Consider the following 17959-nt stretch of genomic DNA (forward strand, 5'->3'; position numbering starts at 1 on the left):
AGTTTCTGAGGCTGGACTGAGCCCTCCTGGATACAAGTTCCCTCCCAGGTTCTCCTGACACTGTTCTGTGGTTGCTGTTTTCTCCCATCTCTCTAACCACTCTGGGGCCTCCTTTCAGGATCTCCCCCACCCAGATTTCCCCCAGGGCACTATCTCAAGGCAGGGATGTCTGGTCAGGAGGTTGGTAGGATAATTAACGTGACACATAAATAATTGTGGGCCCACAATGGATAATTGAGTAAAAATGACAAAAATGGAAAGAGGCAATGCTGGAAGGGCTGAAGGAAGGCAAGCACACGCGCACATACACAATCTGTGGGTGCGGGTGTGAACTGGCCCGATGATTCCAGATGATGTTGAAGCTGCTGAGATCCGTGGATGCAGGGACCTGCTATGTGCCACAGCCCCAAAGATCAAAGATGAAGAGAAAAGTGCTTGACATACCAGAGTATTCCCAGCAGGACTCAATGTGGTAAAAAAGCACTGTGGGCAAAATGGGGGCCTGAACAAACTGGAATATGACTGTACAGAATGCTATCAGGTTGGAAGAAATGACAAATGGGAGAACTGCAGAGAAATCAGATGCTTTGTAAGAACAGATACACAGTGGAGGAAGCAGAACCAAAGGCATAATCTCCCCGGCGACAAATGACATAAATGAAAATATCAGGCAAAGGAAGTCAGATTCTGAGATAAAAACCAACAACAAAATCCTGCAGCGGTCCTAGGTGGCCTTCCTCTTAGCAGAGGTGGCGACCATGAGGGCAGAATGTTGCATGTGCTATCCATTGAGGGTTTAATGAGCTCTTTTTTTGACACAAGGAAAGACTAAATTCCAGAGGAAGTAATATTCTTAGAAATAACTGTGATTGAAAAAGAAAAGGCATCAAAACTTATTGTTTTCAATAAGAAGGCCAGGGAAAAAAATCTTTATAACAAAAACCTCTAAGATCTAATTTCTCAAATGTATAAGGAGCTAAATCAGTTGTACAAAAAATTAAGCCATTCCCTAGTTGATAAATGGGCAAGGGACATGAACAGGCAATTTTCAGATAAAGATATCAAAACTATCCATAAACACATGAAAAAAGTGTTCTAAATCTCTCATAATTAGAGAAATGCAGATCACAACTCTGAGGTACCACCTCACACCTAGCAGATTGGCCCATATGACAGCAAAGGAAAGTCATAAATGTTGGAGAGGATGAGGCAAAATTGAGACACTAATGCATTGCTGGTGGAGTTGTAAATGGATCCAACCATTCTGGAAGGCAATTTGGAACTATGCCCAAAGGGCTTTAAAAGACTGCCTGCCCTTTGACCCAGCCATACCACCGCTGGGTTTTTACCCCCAAAGAGATAATAAGGGAAAATATGTGTACAAAAATATTTATAGCCTTGCTTTTTGTGGTAGCAAAAAACTAGAAAATGAGGGGGTGTCCCTAGATTGGGGAATGGCTGAACAAATTGTGGTATCTGATGGTGATGAAATACGATTGTGCTGAAAGGAATAAAGAACTGGAGGAATTCCATGTGAACTGGGAAGACCTCCAAGAACTGATGCAGAGTGAAAGGAGCAGAACCAGAACTTTGTACACAGAGATGGATACATTGTAGCACAATCGAATGTAACTGACTTTGCTACTAACAACAATGGGAGAAAGAATGTATCCACCTCCAGAGAAAGAACAGGAGAGCAGAAACCAGAAGGAAACACAGGATGGATCGTGTGGCTCAGTGGGGATAGGACGGGGTTTTGATGCTGAAAGTTCATCTACTGCAAATATGAATAATATGGAAATAGGCCTTGATCAATGATAAAGTAAAACCCAGCGGAAAGGCTCGCTGCCTGCGGGAGAGAGGAGGGAAAGAACGTGGATCATGTAACTGTGGAGAAATACTCTAAATTCATTAAATAAATACATCTTAAAAAAGAAGGCGGCCAAAAAGTGACAAGAAGCAGGCCTGACTCGGGCTACAAGGAAGGTGACCAGACAGGCTCTCAATAAAGGGCTCAGTCTGGCACCTCGAGGGACAGGGAAGCGTCCACAAGCCAGGAAGGGGCTCCCCTCCTCCGCCTTAGAGCTTAGGACAAAAGAGAGGAAAAGGCATGACTGGGGGCGGGGGGGGGGGGGGGGACATTATTTCTGACAGCATTCGCCGTCCTGTGCTAGCCAGTTACTGCGGAGCAGAAGCCAGTGGATCAGTTTATTTAATCACTTTATTTTAGGGAAAAAAAAACCTCTGGAACCATTAGTTAAACAACAACAAAAATATCTCTGGCCAGCCGCACAAACGCATTTTGCAGGACAGGCAGTTCCCCCTGATCCGTCCCGTCCTGTCCCCGGTCGGGGTCCATGTCGGCGGGGCAGCGTCCTCGTGAAAGGCCGGGCCTCCCTGCCGCGGGACAAGCTTCCTATTTTTAAAGTGTCCTCATGCTGAGCCCCTTCCTCAGTGCCAGAAGGGGATAAAAGAGGCCGCAGGTGGGTTAACACAGTTCTGTCCGCACAGGTGCCCTTCGTCTGTCCCAGTGGAGAAACGAGCAAAGAAAGCGAGAAGGGGGAGCGCCGAGTTAGAGCTGAACTGAGAAGGCCTATTAGTGCTCTGAGGGAGAGGCAGAATGGAGGCCACTCGAGCCTCGCTCACGTATTTCTGGCACCCCGAGAGCAGCGCAGAGGGCCGGCTCCCCCCGGGAACGGCAGACCCCTTTTCAGTCAGAGCAGACCCCGGCGGGCTCCGGGGAACAGAGAAGGGGCTGCAGTACACGGAGAGCTTTTACAGTAACTGGACAGTGTTAAGGCCAACATTTCATCGAAGGTCAGTGATGGTGACGGCTCGGTCCACCACGGTCACGTGACTGCAGGTCTGTAAGGGAAAAGGGTGCGTCTCACGGTCCAGCCAAGTGCCGGCTCGGTCCTGGGTGCTGGGCCAGAAGCAGAGGCCCCTCGGGAGGGAGGCCGGCCCCGGACCAGATTTCCCAACCCTTCCGGGACGCCCCTCTGGACCTGTTGGCTTCATGACGGGTTTACGGCGGCTCGAGCCGAGGGACAGAGGAAGCCCAGCCGGCCCTGGAGGGAGGCCCCCGAGCCGGGGGGCTCAGCCCCAGCACCCACACTCACACAGAACAGAGGGGGGTCCTTGCAGTGAGGATGAAACCCTTTCTGGCGACAAGAAGAAATCTCCTCCAGGCCGTGGTCCGTCAGCCTAAAGAATCCCGTTCTGAAACGACAGGAGGGTGGCCGTCCGGGCTATCTCGCTGCTCTCGGGCTCTGGTACCGGCCTGCCCCACTCGGCTCTGTCCTAGCAAATGGGGGCAACGCCGGCGCCACAGAGCCTCCCCCGCCCCCACCCCGAGCCTCCTCAGAGGAGAGAAGCCAGCGCCGGCCCTACGGGCGCAGCGGACGCCCCAGCGAAGGAAGAGCCAACGGGCGGTCCAGCCCGCAGCCCGGCCTCATTTACTCACTCCTGAAACTTGGGCGAGCAGACGATGGCGATGGACTCCGGCAGCATCATCTGGTAGGAGCAGTGCGTGTGCAGGTCCACGCTGGAGAGGAAGGCCGTCTGCGTGGGATGAGTCTGCGGGGAGACACACAAGTCAGAGAGGCCGCCAGGCATGAGGGGGGCGGCGAGGGGAGGACGGGAGGCCTCAGCCAGGACGGACGCCTCCACCCTGGAACTGGACACACGGCAACGAGGACAAAAAATCTGGAATGGAGAAGGGAGGCTGGAGGCCCGCGCTGGAAGGGAAGGAGAGGTCTGTGCCTCGGGGGGCCGGGACAACCTGCAGGGCAGGGGTTCCACGTGAACCCGGATTGCTGAAAAGACGGGGGGCAGCACCCCAAGAAGCCGCCTCCTTTATGTGGCCGCTTGAGAGGAGGGAAGAAGTCAGAGCTCCACACGGGCCTCGGCCACCTCAGGATCCTCCGGGGCATCAAGTGGGCCGGCCCGAGGAGGTCCTCGGCCCGAGCCGCTCACGTGCTGCCCCCCCGAGATGAACCAGTCACAAAGTGGGCCTTCTGCTTCCTTCTGCTCTCGGAGTCCCCCCAGGACCACCCTGCCAGGGACAGGCTGGCGGCGAGGCTCCAGAAGCCCCCCAGCCCGGGCGGGGGAGCCCCAAGGGGGCCGGGCACTCACGTGGATCCAGCCCAGGGTGATGAGGCCCTGCTGATCCTGAATGTGGAACAGCTCCTCCTCGTTCTCCGTGTTGCAGTAGTCGGGGCCCGAGCTCTGCTTGGGGACCAGGACGTGGGTGACGGTGAATTCGTTCTTCATCTGCCGGGTGACAGAAGAAACGGCCGTGATGGGACCGCCGGGGGCGGCGCCGCAGGCCTGGCCGTGACCCCGGACGGTTAAAGTGGGCCGAGAGCTTCGAGCCCGAGCGGTCTGGGGGCCCAGAACCTGTCCGGGAGCCTCAGAAATAACAGGATACGCTGGATGAGGCAGAGCCGGATACGCCGAATGCAATTATCGAGATGGTTTAAAACTAGGACCCGGACCCTGGCAGAAGCCCCTGATCTAGGCCACCCCCTGCTCTGCAGACAGGACAACTGAGGCCAGAGAGGAGAGGCCCCACTGGGCCCTGATGCCCCCGTTGTGCCCTGGGTGCCCCCCGTGGTGCCCTGATGTCCTTGTTGTGCCCTGGGTGTCCCTGTAGTACCCTGGGTGCCCCTGTTGTGCCCTGGGTGCCCTTCGTGGTGCCCCCGTTGTGCCCTGGGTGTCCCCGTAGTACCCTGGGTGCCCCCGTTGTGCCCTGATGCTCCCATTGTGCCCTGATGCTCCCATTGTGCCCTGGGTGCCCCCGTTGTGCCCTGAGTGCCCGCCATCTTTACTTCTTTGTTCCCCTTGCACAGAACCCCAGGAAACAAAGCGGATGCGCGCTCTGGCTGTTTGGCATAGAGGTTGCCCGGCCCGAGGCCACACGGGCACCTGGTGAAGCTCTGCCCGCAGGGCTGACGATGGGAATTTGGGAAAGAGCCGGAGATCCGGGAGGGGACGGGGGGGGAAGCTGGACCTGAGGCAGCTCCAGACAGGAAGGGGCTGCCTCTGGCACGGGGGGCCGCCACCGCCCGGGTCTGCAGGCGAGGCCGGGAGCCTCCGGGTGCAGCACAGGCTGTGCTGGGTGACTCTGGCAGAGGGGAGGCTCGGAGGGGAGGCTCAGGAGGGCTTCGCCTTACCAGCTTCCCGCACAGGATCCCGCATGTCTCCACACCACGGACCGTGTTGCCGTCGGCCAGCTGGAGAAACTGCGGGCAGAGCATGTGGGGCACCAGCACGTGGCGGAGGCCGTCCAGCGGGGGCGCTGCAAAGGGAAGGGGGGTCAGAGGCCGCCCAGAGCCCCTCGCTCGGACGCTCAGACGTCTGGTGTTTTTCCACCCCGACCTGCCATCCTGGAGTCAGAACTGTGTGTTGGCTCCAAGGCAGAAGAGCGGTCAGGCCTGGGCAATGGGGGTCAAGTGACTTGCCCAGGGTCACCCAGCTGGGAAGTGTCTGAGGCCAGATTTGAACCCAGGACCTCCCGGCTCTGAGCCCGGGTCTCCATCCACGGAGCTCCCCCAGCTGCCCCCCAGTGTCTGCTTTGTCCATCGATCCCAGCCAAGGGCTGTTTGCACCACTTGCACCTGCGGGTGCGCCCCCTGCTGGCCTCAGTTAAATGGCCCACCCGGGCGCCGGCCAAGAAAACCCCGAAGGGGGCCACGAAAGTGGACGTGAGGGAGAGACAAGCGAGTGACAACCGCCCGGAGGGGGAGCCGCCTGCTCTTCCTCACAGCCGCTGGCGAGGTTCAAATGCCGGCCGCGCCTGCAGCCAACGTCTTCTCGGTCTGGCCTTCGCTCCGTCCTGCCCCCGCTGACTGCACTGCGGCCCCTTGGAGCTGGGGGGTGGTCGGGGCCGCCTTCTGAGCCTCCTCATTCTCCAGAACCCCAAAGAGCCAAAGAACCCCCCGGAGGCTGCGGGCCGGAGCCCTCCCGAGGCCTCCAGCCGGGGCGCTCGCTGCCTCTCGGACCCGGAAGTTCTGACTCTGGGACGAGGCTGCCCAGCCTCCTCCTCTCGGTGTCTCCGGCTCTCAGCCTCGTGCCCGGGAGGTGCCCGGCGGCTCTCTACAGAGGACGTGATGAGGCAGAGAGAGCATTGGACGGGGGCATCAGGAAGGTCTGAGTGTGAATCCTGCCTCCGTCACTGACTGTGTGACACTGGGCCAGTCACAGGACTCAGCTATAAAATGGGGATGATCCAGATGGGAGGGAGGCCAGGCTGAGCGCTCTGTGCCAGCGAAGTCTGATCCAACGCTGCGGCCTCCCGGCCTCACTGGGGCGCTGTGAGGCGCCGGGCACGTGGCTTGGGGCCCCTGAGCCTCGGCTGCCCCCAGCACGGAGGGGGACGTTTGGGAGGCTGCAAAGCCCCTGCTGGGCCGCCCGAGAGCCACGATGGAGCAGGGACGGCCCATCCCGGAGATGGCCCAAAGAAGGCCCAAACCAGGCGTTGCAGGGAGGGACGAAGGGCCGTCTCGCTCCTCTCCTACCATCCCCCCCAACGTCCGAACTTCTGCAAAATTCAGACGAATAAAAGTTCCTGAAGTGAGAGCCGGCGAGCGCAATGCGGCCGGAGGCCGGGAGGACGGCCGGTCTGGGGCTTCTTCCAGCCTCCCCTTTCCTGAGCATCTTCCTGGGTCCTCCTGGCTGGCTTCGAGGCCACGCCGGCCCGTTGGAGGCCACAGAAGGGAAGGCTGGAGCGGCTCTCCGGGCTCCGTCCCGCATGTCGGCCCTGGCAGAGGCCTTCAGGGTTCAGAAGGGCTTTGAGGGGGGAAAACAAATCCCGGCCTTCTCCGAGAAGCAGCTGCGGGTCGGGGCAGGAGGGAGCCAGAAGGGGCACAATTTCCCCTGAAAGCCGACGTAGAGAGGCCTGAAGCCCTCCGTGGCCCTCCGTAGCCCTCCGGCCTCCCCTTCTCTCTCCTCAGCAAAAAGAGAGCTTCTGCCTTCAGGCGGGTGCCGAGGGCTCTCGGGGCCAGAGCGGGGCTGAGACAGCTGCCGGGGCTCAGGACACAAATGGAAGACCACAGGGGCCCCCCACAGCCGGCAGCCGCCCTGTCCCAGCCACGAGGAGAGCCCGGGGGGGGGCGAGGAGGGGCACAGCATGTCCGGGGGCTTCCCAGGGGCTCTCTGCACCCGCCTCACTGGCATGTCTGACCCAACCTGCCTCGCTGGAGGCCAGGGAAAGCGCGACGGGACTCACTCGGTTCTGGGCTGCTCAGAGATCCGGGCTTCAAGGATCTGTCCACCAGTGGGGGCCGGGCTGGTGCGGGCCCCGGGCTGGAGAGGCCGGGCGCCGAGGGATGCACGTCCGTCGGGGGCTTCTCCACGCCGGGCACCAGGGGGCCGCCTGGAATGGCGAGATCCACGTCGGGCCTCCCGAACTCCTGCACGATGCGCAGCCGCTCCTTCTCCAGCTCCTGCCGCCGGATCATCTCCTCGAAGGCGTGAAACTGTTCCTGCTCCGCCTGCTGCTGCTTCTGCTGGGCCACCCTCTGGCGCTCCTCCTCCAGCTGCTGCTGGATGGCCAAGTTCCGAGCAAACTCCTCTGTTTCCTTCTTCTGCAGAGAGACAGAGACAGAGAGAGGGAGAGAGGGAGAGAGACAGAGAGAGACAGAGACAGAGAGACAGAGAGACAGAGAGACAGAGAGAGAGAGAGAGAGAGAGAGAGAGAGGGAGAGACAGAGAGAGAGAGACAGAGAGAGGGAAAGAGAGACAGAGACAGAGAGACAGAGAGACAGAGAGAGAGAGAGAGAGAGAGAGAGAGAGAGAGAGAGGGAGAGAGACAGAGAGAGACAGAGAGAGGCAGAGACAGAGAGACAGAGAGAGAGAGAGAGAGAGAGAGACAGAGACAGAGAGACAGAGAGAGGGAGAGAGAGACAGAGACAGAGAGACAGAGAGAGGGAGAGAGAGACAGAGACAGAGAGACAGAGAGAGGGAGAGAGGGAGAAACAGGGAGAGAGAGGGAGAGACTTGGGCTGGACCCTGGGGGCCCTGAGCCAGGCAAACAGAGGCAGGAAGACTCTCGGCAGAAGCCCCCACCCCAGTGACACCGGCCTCATTGTCCCTCCGGCCCCAGCTGTCCTCCGCTGCCGATGGGACAGCCCTGTGTCTCCTGCCCAGAGAGGCTCTGGGGCTCCCTAGTGTCCCGCAGCATCTTACTGGGGCATGTAAAGCTCGCCCCAGCCTGGCTCCCTCCTGGGCCTCCCCTCCCGGAGTCCCGTTTCCTACAAGACTCTGCTCCAGGCCGTGGCCTTCCTGCTGAAGGGGAGGGGGAAGGCCTTGGCCTCAGCCTCAAATGCTCCAGCCCTGAGCGCAGGCTGGCACACAGCAAAGCCGCCCCGGTGAGGTTCCTGGTCTCTGCCCTGCCCTCGGCCCGTCGCCGGCCCCCTCCTCCCCAGAAGGGTCTCGGTGCTCAGGGCAGGGCGCCCCGCTCCAGCACGCCGTCGTCCCCTGGCAAGCAGGCGGCACAGGCAGCCCGGCCTGGGCACATCCTGCCCCGCGTCTGCTTGCTCCGAGGCCCCACTGCCTTTTCCACGACCCATCCCGGGGAGCCTGGGGCCGTGGAGGGAGCGCCAGGCTTGGAAGCAGGAAGACCTGGAGCGTGACTAGCTGTGTGACTCTGGGAAAATGACTTCTCTTCCTGCCTCAGTTTCCCCATCTGTAAGGGGGGACCAGCTGGAGCGCCTCCGCGCCCGCCCGCCGCTCTCACCTTCCTCCCATTGTAGTCCACGTACTCTTTGGTGTATCTCTTCAGCAGCTCCTTCTTCAGCTCTTCCGCTTTGGGGAACGCGACCTCTTTGAGTTTCTGGGACAGGACAAAAGGGGTGCTGGAGGGCGGCCGGCGGGGGGTGCCAGCCGAGGCCCCCAGAGGGCCCCCCAGGAGCGCACGGAGGCCACACGCCAGAAGGCAGCGTGAGAAGGCCGGGCCGGGCCGGGCTCACCTTCACGGTGTCCTTCTTCTCGGGGATGACGGCCGTCTTGTAGTCTCGGTGTTTGGGGAGCTTCTCAAGGAAGAGCCTGCGAGGACAAAGCGGCCGATGAGCGTCCGGGCAGCGAGCGAGGCCGCCCCAACGGCCCCTGTGGGCACGGTGCGAGCGGCTGGCAGGCACTTCTCGGGGAGCCCGGCCTAGCCACGGGGCGCCCCGAGTCTGGACAAAGACAAAGCAGCCCCGGGTGCGAGAGCCGCGCAAGGGAGACGGGAGACCCTCGGAGGGCGCCGAGGACGGAGAGTCGGACCTGCAGTCGGGAAGGCTGAGGTCCGAACGCCGCCTCAGACCCTCTGTGTGACCCTGGGCCAGTCACTCACCCACTACCTGCGTTTCCCCATCTATAAAATGGGGGTCGTGACAGGCCCCCCTTCTGGCGGGGCTGCTGTGAAGCTCGAATGATACGAGCTGCCGCTCTTCTCGGGGCCGGAGTCCGGACCTCTCCATTGGGGATCCCCGCTTAGCCTCCAAGCAGGGAGAACCGGGGCTCCTAGAGCTCCGCCAGAAACCAGAGCCGCTCCCCTCCCCCCCGGCCTCTGGGGCCTCCCTCCTCCCCGGCCGGCCTCTCCTGCCTCCCTTTGGAAGGAAGACGGCGGGGCTCGTCCGTGAGGCCTGGCCCATGGCTGAGGCCGCTGGCCGACACCGTCTGGCGGGGGAGCCGCGCTTCGGCAGGGTCCGAGGCTCGGGGAGGGGAGGCCGCCTTACGTGATGTACTTGTTGTAGAGGATGAAGGCGTGCTCGATGTTGCCCTCCTCCGAGTAGACGGACGCCATGCGGATGATCTCCACGCCGGAGCGGAAGTAGCGGCGCGGGGGGACGTCTTCGCTGACCTCCACGGCGCTGCCCACCTGGATGAGGGCTCGCACCCTCTCCTCCGGGGGGAGGCTCACGTCTCCGTGGTCAGGCATCGGGCCGGAGTCTCTGGGGGGAAGAGAAAGCGTGACGGTGCCGGGCTGAGCTCGGTGGCCCCCCGGCCCTCCCGCCCCGCCGTCCCTCTCGGGGCCTCTGCCAGGACGTGGCCGGCCCGGCGGCTCCCCACCCCCCTCCCGCCTCGGGTTTTCGCCCTAAGTCGGAGCAAAGAGCCGCGGCACGTCCTCAGCCGCCCAGGCCAGCGGCGGGAGGAGGGAACTGTGTGGCGCTCACGACGTCGTCCCCGCCGGACCCTCCGTCTCCTGTCCAGGGTGGCGGCCGAGCCTGAGGAGGCCCCACGCCGGTGCGGGAGGTGAGGAGGCCAAAGGGGAGCCCGCAGAGGTGTGAGGAGGCTCCGGGCAGGGACGTCCTTTCTAGGCCTTCAAGGCCGGGTAGGGGCTGCCCCTCCCTTCCCCTCTCCTGTCCTGGCTCTTTCCAGGATCTCACAGGCTACCACCCTGGCCGGGAGGACACGGAGCCGCCCCCTTTGGAGCTCGACGTCGTCTTCCTGCACCCCCACCTGCCAGCGCAGACAGCGGTCAGGGCCGGCCTGGCGGGCACCCAGCTGGGAAGGGCTGAGGCGGAATCGGAACCCAGGACCTCCCGTCTCCGCCCCCCAAGCCTGGAGTTCAGGCCTTGAAAACAAGACCTCGGCCAATCCTGAAGTGCGAAAGGCAGCCGGCCCGGGCGAGCCCCAACACTGCTGCTGAGACGGAGCCAGGCCGAGGCTTCGGGATCGTCTCCAAGATGCCCCCTGCAGCTCCCCATCGCCCAAGGGGGGGAGAGAGATGTGGCTCAGTAGCTAGAACATCGGGCCTGGACACAGGAGAGTCCTGGGTTCAAATCTAACCTTAGATACTTCCTAACAGTGTGGCCCAGGCAAGCCGCCCGCTGCCCAGCCTTCTGCCTCAGAACCAAGACTGGCTCTGATCCGAGACAGAAGGGAAGGGCTGAAAACCAAAAATGATGCCCGGAGAGAGCTCGGAAGGGCCCCCAACGACGGCCATTTACACATAAAATGCGGGCAGTACTGCACCCACAGCACCAGGACTGGAGTCACAGGCCTTGGGTTCAAATCTAGCTGGGAACGTCTTGTTGTGTGCCTTTGGGCAAGCTGAGCAGAACTAAAAGATCTCCAAGTGGCCGCCTCGCTGTAAGATGGATTCCGGGAGGAGAACAACAGGAAGACGGAAGGTGGGCCCTACTCAGAGGTGGCTCTGGGTCTAGAGGCAGGAAGACCTAAGTTCAAATCCAGCCCCAGACACTTCCTAGCTGGGTGACCCTGGGCCAGTCACTGAACCTCTAATGGCCTGACGAAAAGGCTCCATGGATCCGCTGGGATCACAGAAAGCTGGCCGGGCCGCACGACCCTCTTCTGCTCTGTCCAGCCCCCCCGGCTGCCCCAGGAGAAGGGAGAAACGTTGAGGATGATGTGACAGGAGCGGGGAAAGCCGAGCAAGCATGGAGGACAAACCTGCACTGACATCATTTTGAAAGCACTGAATGCCAAGTTCACAAACTAGCTGGCTGGGAGCCCGGGAGCCCAGAAGCCGGGGCCACAGAACATAGAAGTCACGGAGGATGCAGGGAGCCTCCCTGAAGCCAAAGACAAACTTCAGGGAAGGGGCAGAGGCGGGCTGGGAGGGTCTGTGCTGTGAGGGGGGTTAATGCTGGGGCAGAAGACAGGACTTTCTCCAGCAGGGCAAGATAAGCTGCTTTAATAAGATCTGGGTGAGAGTGATTCATGCCCACACCTTCAGGGAGGGGCCTGGGGGGGGGTAGGGAGGCAGGTGTGCCGACCATTTCCTGCTGGCAGCTCACTGAATGGAGAAGAGGAGGAAATACAAGAAATTACACTGGATCTATGGATTACAAAACTGTGTTTGAGGAGGCAGAAGAGGCGGCCTTCAAGGCTTTCCTCCGATAGAGACACGTGTCAGGGACGTGAAAAGATCAAACTGAGATTCTTTAAAAGAGAAGTCTCTGGAGGCAGCGTGGTGGCTCTGGGGATTGAGAACTAGGACTGGAGTCAGGAGGTCCTGGGTTCAAATCTGACCAAAGGCACTTCCTAGCTATGTGACCCTGGGCAAGTCACTTCACCCCCACTGCCTAACCCTTACTCCTCTTCAGCCCTAGAATCATTCACAGTCTTGATTGTAAGATGGAAAGTAAGGGGTTAAAAAAAAAGAAGCTGGCTTAGGAAAAGCTTCCCAGAGGGGAGGGGATTTGTGGTGGGGCCCTGGCAGGGGGCAGTGCCAGAGGGGAGCTGTTAAAAGTCAGGCCCTCACAACAGATGGAAATGGGAGCTGGCGAGGGTGAAGGGTCAGGGATGTCACCTTGGCCCCTCAGCAGGAAGAGGGAAATTACAAGAGGGGACGGCTTGGGAGAAAAGGGAAGAAAGGCACTTTGGGTTGAGCTGGATGTCCAAGAGGCTGGAGGGGAAGAGAGGGGTTAGGGCTGGACCAAGAGAGCTGCGGATCATTGGCAGAGGACCGATCAGCAGAACAGTACAGAGGGAGAGGAGGAGGGGGCTGGAAAAGGGCCTTGGAGGTCAAGCACAGGGACGGAGCAGGCCCGGCTGAAGACGCCTTGGCCCAGGAAGACCAGGAGCCGGTGCCAGGCTCTAAGAGCAGGAGGCTACCAGGCGAGATGGCGGTGGGGAAAACGGATGGGCCTTTCCAAGACCCCAGACCCAGCCTTTCAAAAGCCAGTCTTCTCCTGGGGTGCCAAAGGGTCCAGGGAGAGGGCCAACCAACCCCCCGTGGGCACATCTGTGGAGGCTGTGCCTGCCTTTTCCCTTAGGCTAGGTGTGGAGTAGGTGCTTTGTGGCCCTTCAGACCCAAGAAGCCAAGGAAACCCTGGAAGGGAACTTTGACGCCACCAGCTCAAACGGCTCACTTTACAGCTGGGGATACAGCAGGGCTTGTCTACACGTGGGAAGTGAGGAAAGGGGAGAAGGTAAAAGAGAGGCCCCAGGAAAGGGGGAGGAGAAGGCAGAGCATGACAGAGAGGGGGGAGGGAGGGAAATGGGGACTGGCACAGACAGAGATATGAGAGAACGGGAGAGAGACAGAGATGGAGGGAGAGAAAGAGGAGGGGCAAGAGTGAGGGATAGAGACTAGAGAAAGAAATAGTCAGACGCTGGAGGAGACAGGGAGAGCCAGAGAAAGACAGAGAGACAAAGGGGGGAGAGACAGAGAGACAAGAGACAAGAGAAAAAGACAGAAACCGATGAGAGAGATGAAACAGGGAGAGAAGGAGAGATAAGAGAGGGGAAGAGAGACAAGAGCCAGAAAGAAACAGAGACAGAAGAGAGGGAAAGACAAAGAGAGACAAGAAACTAGGAGAGACAGAGACAAGGAGAGACAAATAGACAAGAGACAGGGAGAGAGAGAGGAGAGGCAGGGAGAGACAAAGAGATAAGAGGGGGGAGAAAACAGGGAGAGATGAGTCAGAGAGACAAGAGACAGAGATAAGAGGGGAGAGAGACAGAGAGGCAGGAACAGACAAGGGAGAGTCTAGACAAGGAGACACAGTGAGAGAGAAAAAACTAAGAGACAAGAGATAGGGAGAGACAGAGACACGAGAGATAGGGAGAGACAGAGCCAAGCGACCGGGAAAGACGGACAGAGAGACGAAAAGAGACAAGAAGATATCCAGAGTCAGAGATGGGAGACCGAGAGACACAAAGTCAGGGAGAGATAGAGTGAGACAAGAGAAAGCCAAAGACGAGGGACAGGGAGAGATAGAGAGACAAAAGAGAGAGGAGAGACCAAGAGATAAGAGGGGAGAAACAGGGAGAGATGAGTCAGAGAGACCAGAGACAGAGACAAGAGGGGAGAGAGACGAGAGGGAGAGACAGAGAGACAGACAAGGGAGAAAGTGAGACAGAGAGGCAGAAACAGACAAGGGAGAGTCTAGACAAGGAGATACAGAGTCAGAGAGAAAAAAGTGAGAGACAAGAGATAGGGAGAGACAGAGACAAGCGACCGGGAAAGACAGAGAGACGAAAGAGACAAGAAGATATCCAGAGTCAGAGATAGGAGACGGAGAGACAGAAAGGAGAGACAAGAGAAAGCCAAAGACGAGAGACAGGAGAGAGCCAGGGAGGGACGCAGCCCAGTGGAGCTGGGACCAGCTGGTGTCTCCCCCACCCTGCTGTCTGCCCTCCCCTCCCCCCCTCCCCGTCGCTCCCACTCACCGGCCTCTCCGCTTCCGCGGTTCGGGCCTCCCCCAGCCTCGTTCTAGTTCCCTCCGTACCCCGCCCCCAACGCCAGCGGAGACGTGTGACTGACGTCACATCCGGTGCCGATCAGCTTGTGGGAGGGCCTTTAGTACACCTCGCCGCCCGGAGAGTAGGGAATGTGAGCCCGCCTCCGCTGCGCGGCCGGGCCAATGGGGAGTCGCGGGGCGGAGGCCATCTTGGTAAAAAGAAGGAGGCGGAGCAATTTCTTAAAGGAGCCGGAGGAGCACCGTGGTATGGTTCACTTCCAGGCTCTTGCGAGCGCTGCCTGGAATATAGTAATAGCAGCGAACATTTTATACAGAGCTTTTAAGGTTCGCAAAGCGCCTGACAGGTGTTAACTCATTTATGGAGCATCTGTTGTCGTGCCCCATGTCCTGCGCTCATTTCCAACTCTCCGGGACCCCGTTTGGGGTTTTCTGCACAGATACTGAAGTGTTTGCCATTTTCTTCTTCAGTTCATTTTACAGATGAGGAAACTGAGGCAAAGAGGGTAAAGTGACTTGCCTTCCCCCGCCTCCTCCTCCTTCCCTAGTTACAACAAGGCAAACAGGATTTAGTGACTTGCCACTTGCTCAGAATCACACAGCTAGGAAGTATCCGAGGTCCGATTTGAACCCGGATCCTCCTGACTCCAGGCCTGGCTCTCTCCACTGTGCCACCTGGCAGCCGTCTCCGTGGGGGTCTTCTTGACTGGTCGCCATCCCTCTCCCATCTCCCTGGCTTGGACGTTCCTGAATCTCCAGATAATCTCTCGGCCTGATTGCTTCAGCCCTTCTGGAGTCCGTCCTTTTTTCTTTCTTTCTACCATTGGAATTTCCTCAACAGAGGAAGCGCCTTCTCCGCAGGCATCTTTTCATGCACTCTGCAGTGTATAACCATCCAGTTGGCTGTGGCTCCGCCGAACCTTGCCCTGCTTCCACAGCCAACCTTTAAGTCCAGGTTTCCCCATCTCTGAGGTCATCCCTGATGCCATGCGTCTGGGCTCCAGCCTCTCTAGAGGGGTGATTCCAGGCTAGAGCCCCAGCTTTAAGCCCCCTCCCCCCATCACCAGCTGCATTTCCTGTGGGTGCCTCAAATCTGGTGGGTCCTCCACAGAACCTGATCCTGGAGAAGAGCCACAGGGGGAGGGGGAGGGAGGCCGTTTTCTAGTACACGGAAGGTTAGACCACATTGGGGGAATGGTGTCCGCGTTTTAGGAAGAATCTGGACAAGCTAGGGCATGGCCAGAGAAACTTGGGACGAGGGAAGGCCTGGAGTCTGGCCAGGACTTGGGAGTACCGTAGAGACGGCATGGAGGTCAAGGAGGAGGCGGTCACGACCACTGCCTTAAGGGACTTGGGGTAGTTGGATGGGAGAAGAAAAGACTTGGGGCCTTCTAAGAAGGACAGCTCCCTTCTTAGATGGAAAGGTTGTCATGGAAAAAAGGGATTCAACTTGTTCTATTCCACTACGCAGTGGAGAACTTGGAGCCATGGGAAGACGTCTCAGACTTAGGATTGATGTAAGGAAACAGAACAGTTTTTCACAGTCTCAAAGTGGGTCTTGTGTTGTCTTGGGAGGTAGTGAGCTCACTGTCCTTGGAGGTCTTCAAGCAGAGACTGGTGACCTACTCTGGGGGTTTGATACAGAGAAGGTAGGGCTAGAAGGCCTCCGATCTCCTCCAACTCTGGCCTGGGACACTGAAAGGCTGGTTGATCACTTGAGCACATATACTCTAGAGCAGTGATGGTGAACCTATGACACACATGCCAAATATGGCACGAAGACATCCCCCCCAGTATTACTTGGAAGGCAGAGGGACTAGGCAGAGTTGCTCCCCTCCCCCTCTCCACCACACCCCACAACATTGTTTCACACCCCCCCCCCCTCTGCCCAGCAGCCCAATGGAGGCACAGGGCAAGAGGGGCATGGCATGTGGTCTCTAAAAGGTTTTCCATCACTGCTCTAGAAGGAATTCTTTTTCTTTTCTTTTTCATATTGGTTGGGTTAGATGACCATGGAGGAAGCTAGGTGGCCCAGTGGATGGAGTGCTGGACTGGAGTTTAAATCCTGCCTCAAATCCTTATTTCACTTAACCTCTCTCAGCCTCAGTTTCCCCAATCCATAAAAGGAGATTAAAAATACACAACCACAGTGCCAGTGAGGTGTCTCAGTGGGTTGAGAGCCAGGTCTGGAGCGGGGAGTCCCTAAGTTCAAATTTGACCTCAGCCACTTCCTCGCTGTGTGGTCTGGTCCAGTCACTAAACCCTCATTGCCTAGCCCTTACTGCTCTTCAGCCTAGGATCTGCTATACAGTATTGATTCTAAGATAAGGGCTTAAGAACAAACAAACAAACAAACAAACCAACAAACAAACACCACCTCTGCCTTTCTCTTCCAAGGGTTGTGAAGATTAAATGACTTCAGGGATTGGATTGCTTTGGGAACCTTAAAGTGCTAGCTTTTTTCTTCCTAAACTGCCTCAGGCTCATAGCTGATGCAGGCCTGGTCCATTCTACCTCTGTAGCACTTTGGTTCCCTCCTATCCTCTAGCCTTCCTCCCTGGACTCCCAGGCTTTGCTTTCCTCCCCTCCCTTCTCTGCTGCTTCTTCCACCCAGCTGCCAATAGAATCTTGGAGGGATAGTTCTGACCATGCCCCTCTCCAGCTCCAGAACCTTCCGTGGTTTCCTGACACTCCTAGAACAAGATACAAACTCCTCAGCCTGTGGTTGAAGCTCCAGACAGCCTCTGACTGGGTACTCTCAGGCCTCACTTTACCTGCCTCCCCTACATCGAGGTGATGCTCCAGTCAATATGGCCCCAGCACGGGAGGGCACCTGGCACTGCATGTGCCATTGCATGCCTACTTTGTCTGCCATGCCTGGCCTGCACAGGCCCATCTTTGCCCCCAGAAACTCTTCATTCCTCAAAGCCCAGCCCTGGCTCTGGCCCCTCCTGCCCCCTGCCTGCCTCCATGGAGCTTTTTTTTTTTTTAAATTTATTAATTTATAACATTTCTCCATGGTTATAGGATTCATGTTCTTTTCCTCCCCTCCTCCCATAGCCAATGAGCAATTCTACTGGGCTTTGCATGTGTCGTTGATCCAGACCTATTTCCATATTATTGATATTTGCACTGGGCTGATTGTTTAGAGTCAATATCCCTAATCATATCCTCATCCACCCATGTGATCAGGCAGTTGTTTTTCTTCTGTGTTTCTGCTCCCACAGTTCTTTCTCTGGATGTAGTTAAAATCTTTCTCACAAGTCCTCGGGATTGTCCTGGGTCATGGCATTGTTGCTAGTAGAGATGTCAGTTACATTTGATTGTGCTACAATGTATCCGTCTCTGTGTACAATGTTCTCTTGGTTCTGCTCCTTTCACTCTGCATCACTTCCTGGAGGTCTTTCCAGTTCACATGGAATTCCTCATGGAGTCTTTTTCTAACTGACATGTCCAAAGGATGGATGGACAGACAAGCACTTATGGGGGCCTTCCCTGGGCCAGGCTGGGCCAGAAGGCTCCATCCTAAGCAACGGCCTGAAGGGGAAAGGATCCCAGAGGTGGGGGGAGGGTTGGGGTCACCACCAGGAGAGAATGGAAGCTCTGGGGCCCAGCCATGGAGGGAGGGGATCGGGAGACGTCCTGGCAAAGGAGAAAGCAGAGGGAGAGGCGGTGGTGGAAAGTTTGATAAACTGAGGCCATACTGGATTTCTTCACTATCTCGACTTCTGTGTTGGTGTTGCGGGTGGAAGGAAAGGCCCGCTAGGCGGAGAAGCTAGAAGAGTGAGGGAGCGCCAGCGCTAGGG

General features: G+C 58.1%; 1 protein-coding gene across 1 annotated transcript; it reads right to left on the reverse strand.

Moving 5' to 3' along the window:
- Positions 1-2203: 2203 nt before the first annotated feature.
- On the reverse strand, positions 2204-14206 carry LOC123236649 (STAM binding protein). Its single transcript, XM_044663012.1, has 10 exons — positions 14125-14206; positions 9720-9935; positions 8970-9045; positions 8738-8833; positions 7229-7586; positions 5175-5299; positions 4135-4272; positions 3464-3576; positions 3120-3219; positions 2204-2865 (listed from the first exon to the last, which is right to left on the reverse strand). Exons 2-10 carry the CDS (start codon positions 9920-9922, stop codon positions 2809-2811), a joined length of 1266 nt encoding a protein of 421 aa, XP_044518947.1. The 5' UTR covers positions 9923-9935; positions 14125-14206; the 3' UTR covers positions 2204-2808.
- Positions 14207-17959: the final 3753 nt, after the last annotated feature.

The sequence above is a fragment of the Gracilinanus agilis genome, chromosome 2 (assembly GCF_016433145.1).
Source record: "Gracilinanus agilis isolate LMUSP501 chromosome 2, AgileGrace, whole genome shotgun sequence".
Taxonomy (NCBI): domain Eukaryota; kingdom Metazoa; phylum Chordata; class Mammalia; order Didelphimorphia; family Didelphidae; genus Gracilinanus; species Gracilinanus agilis.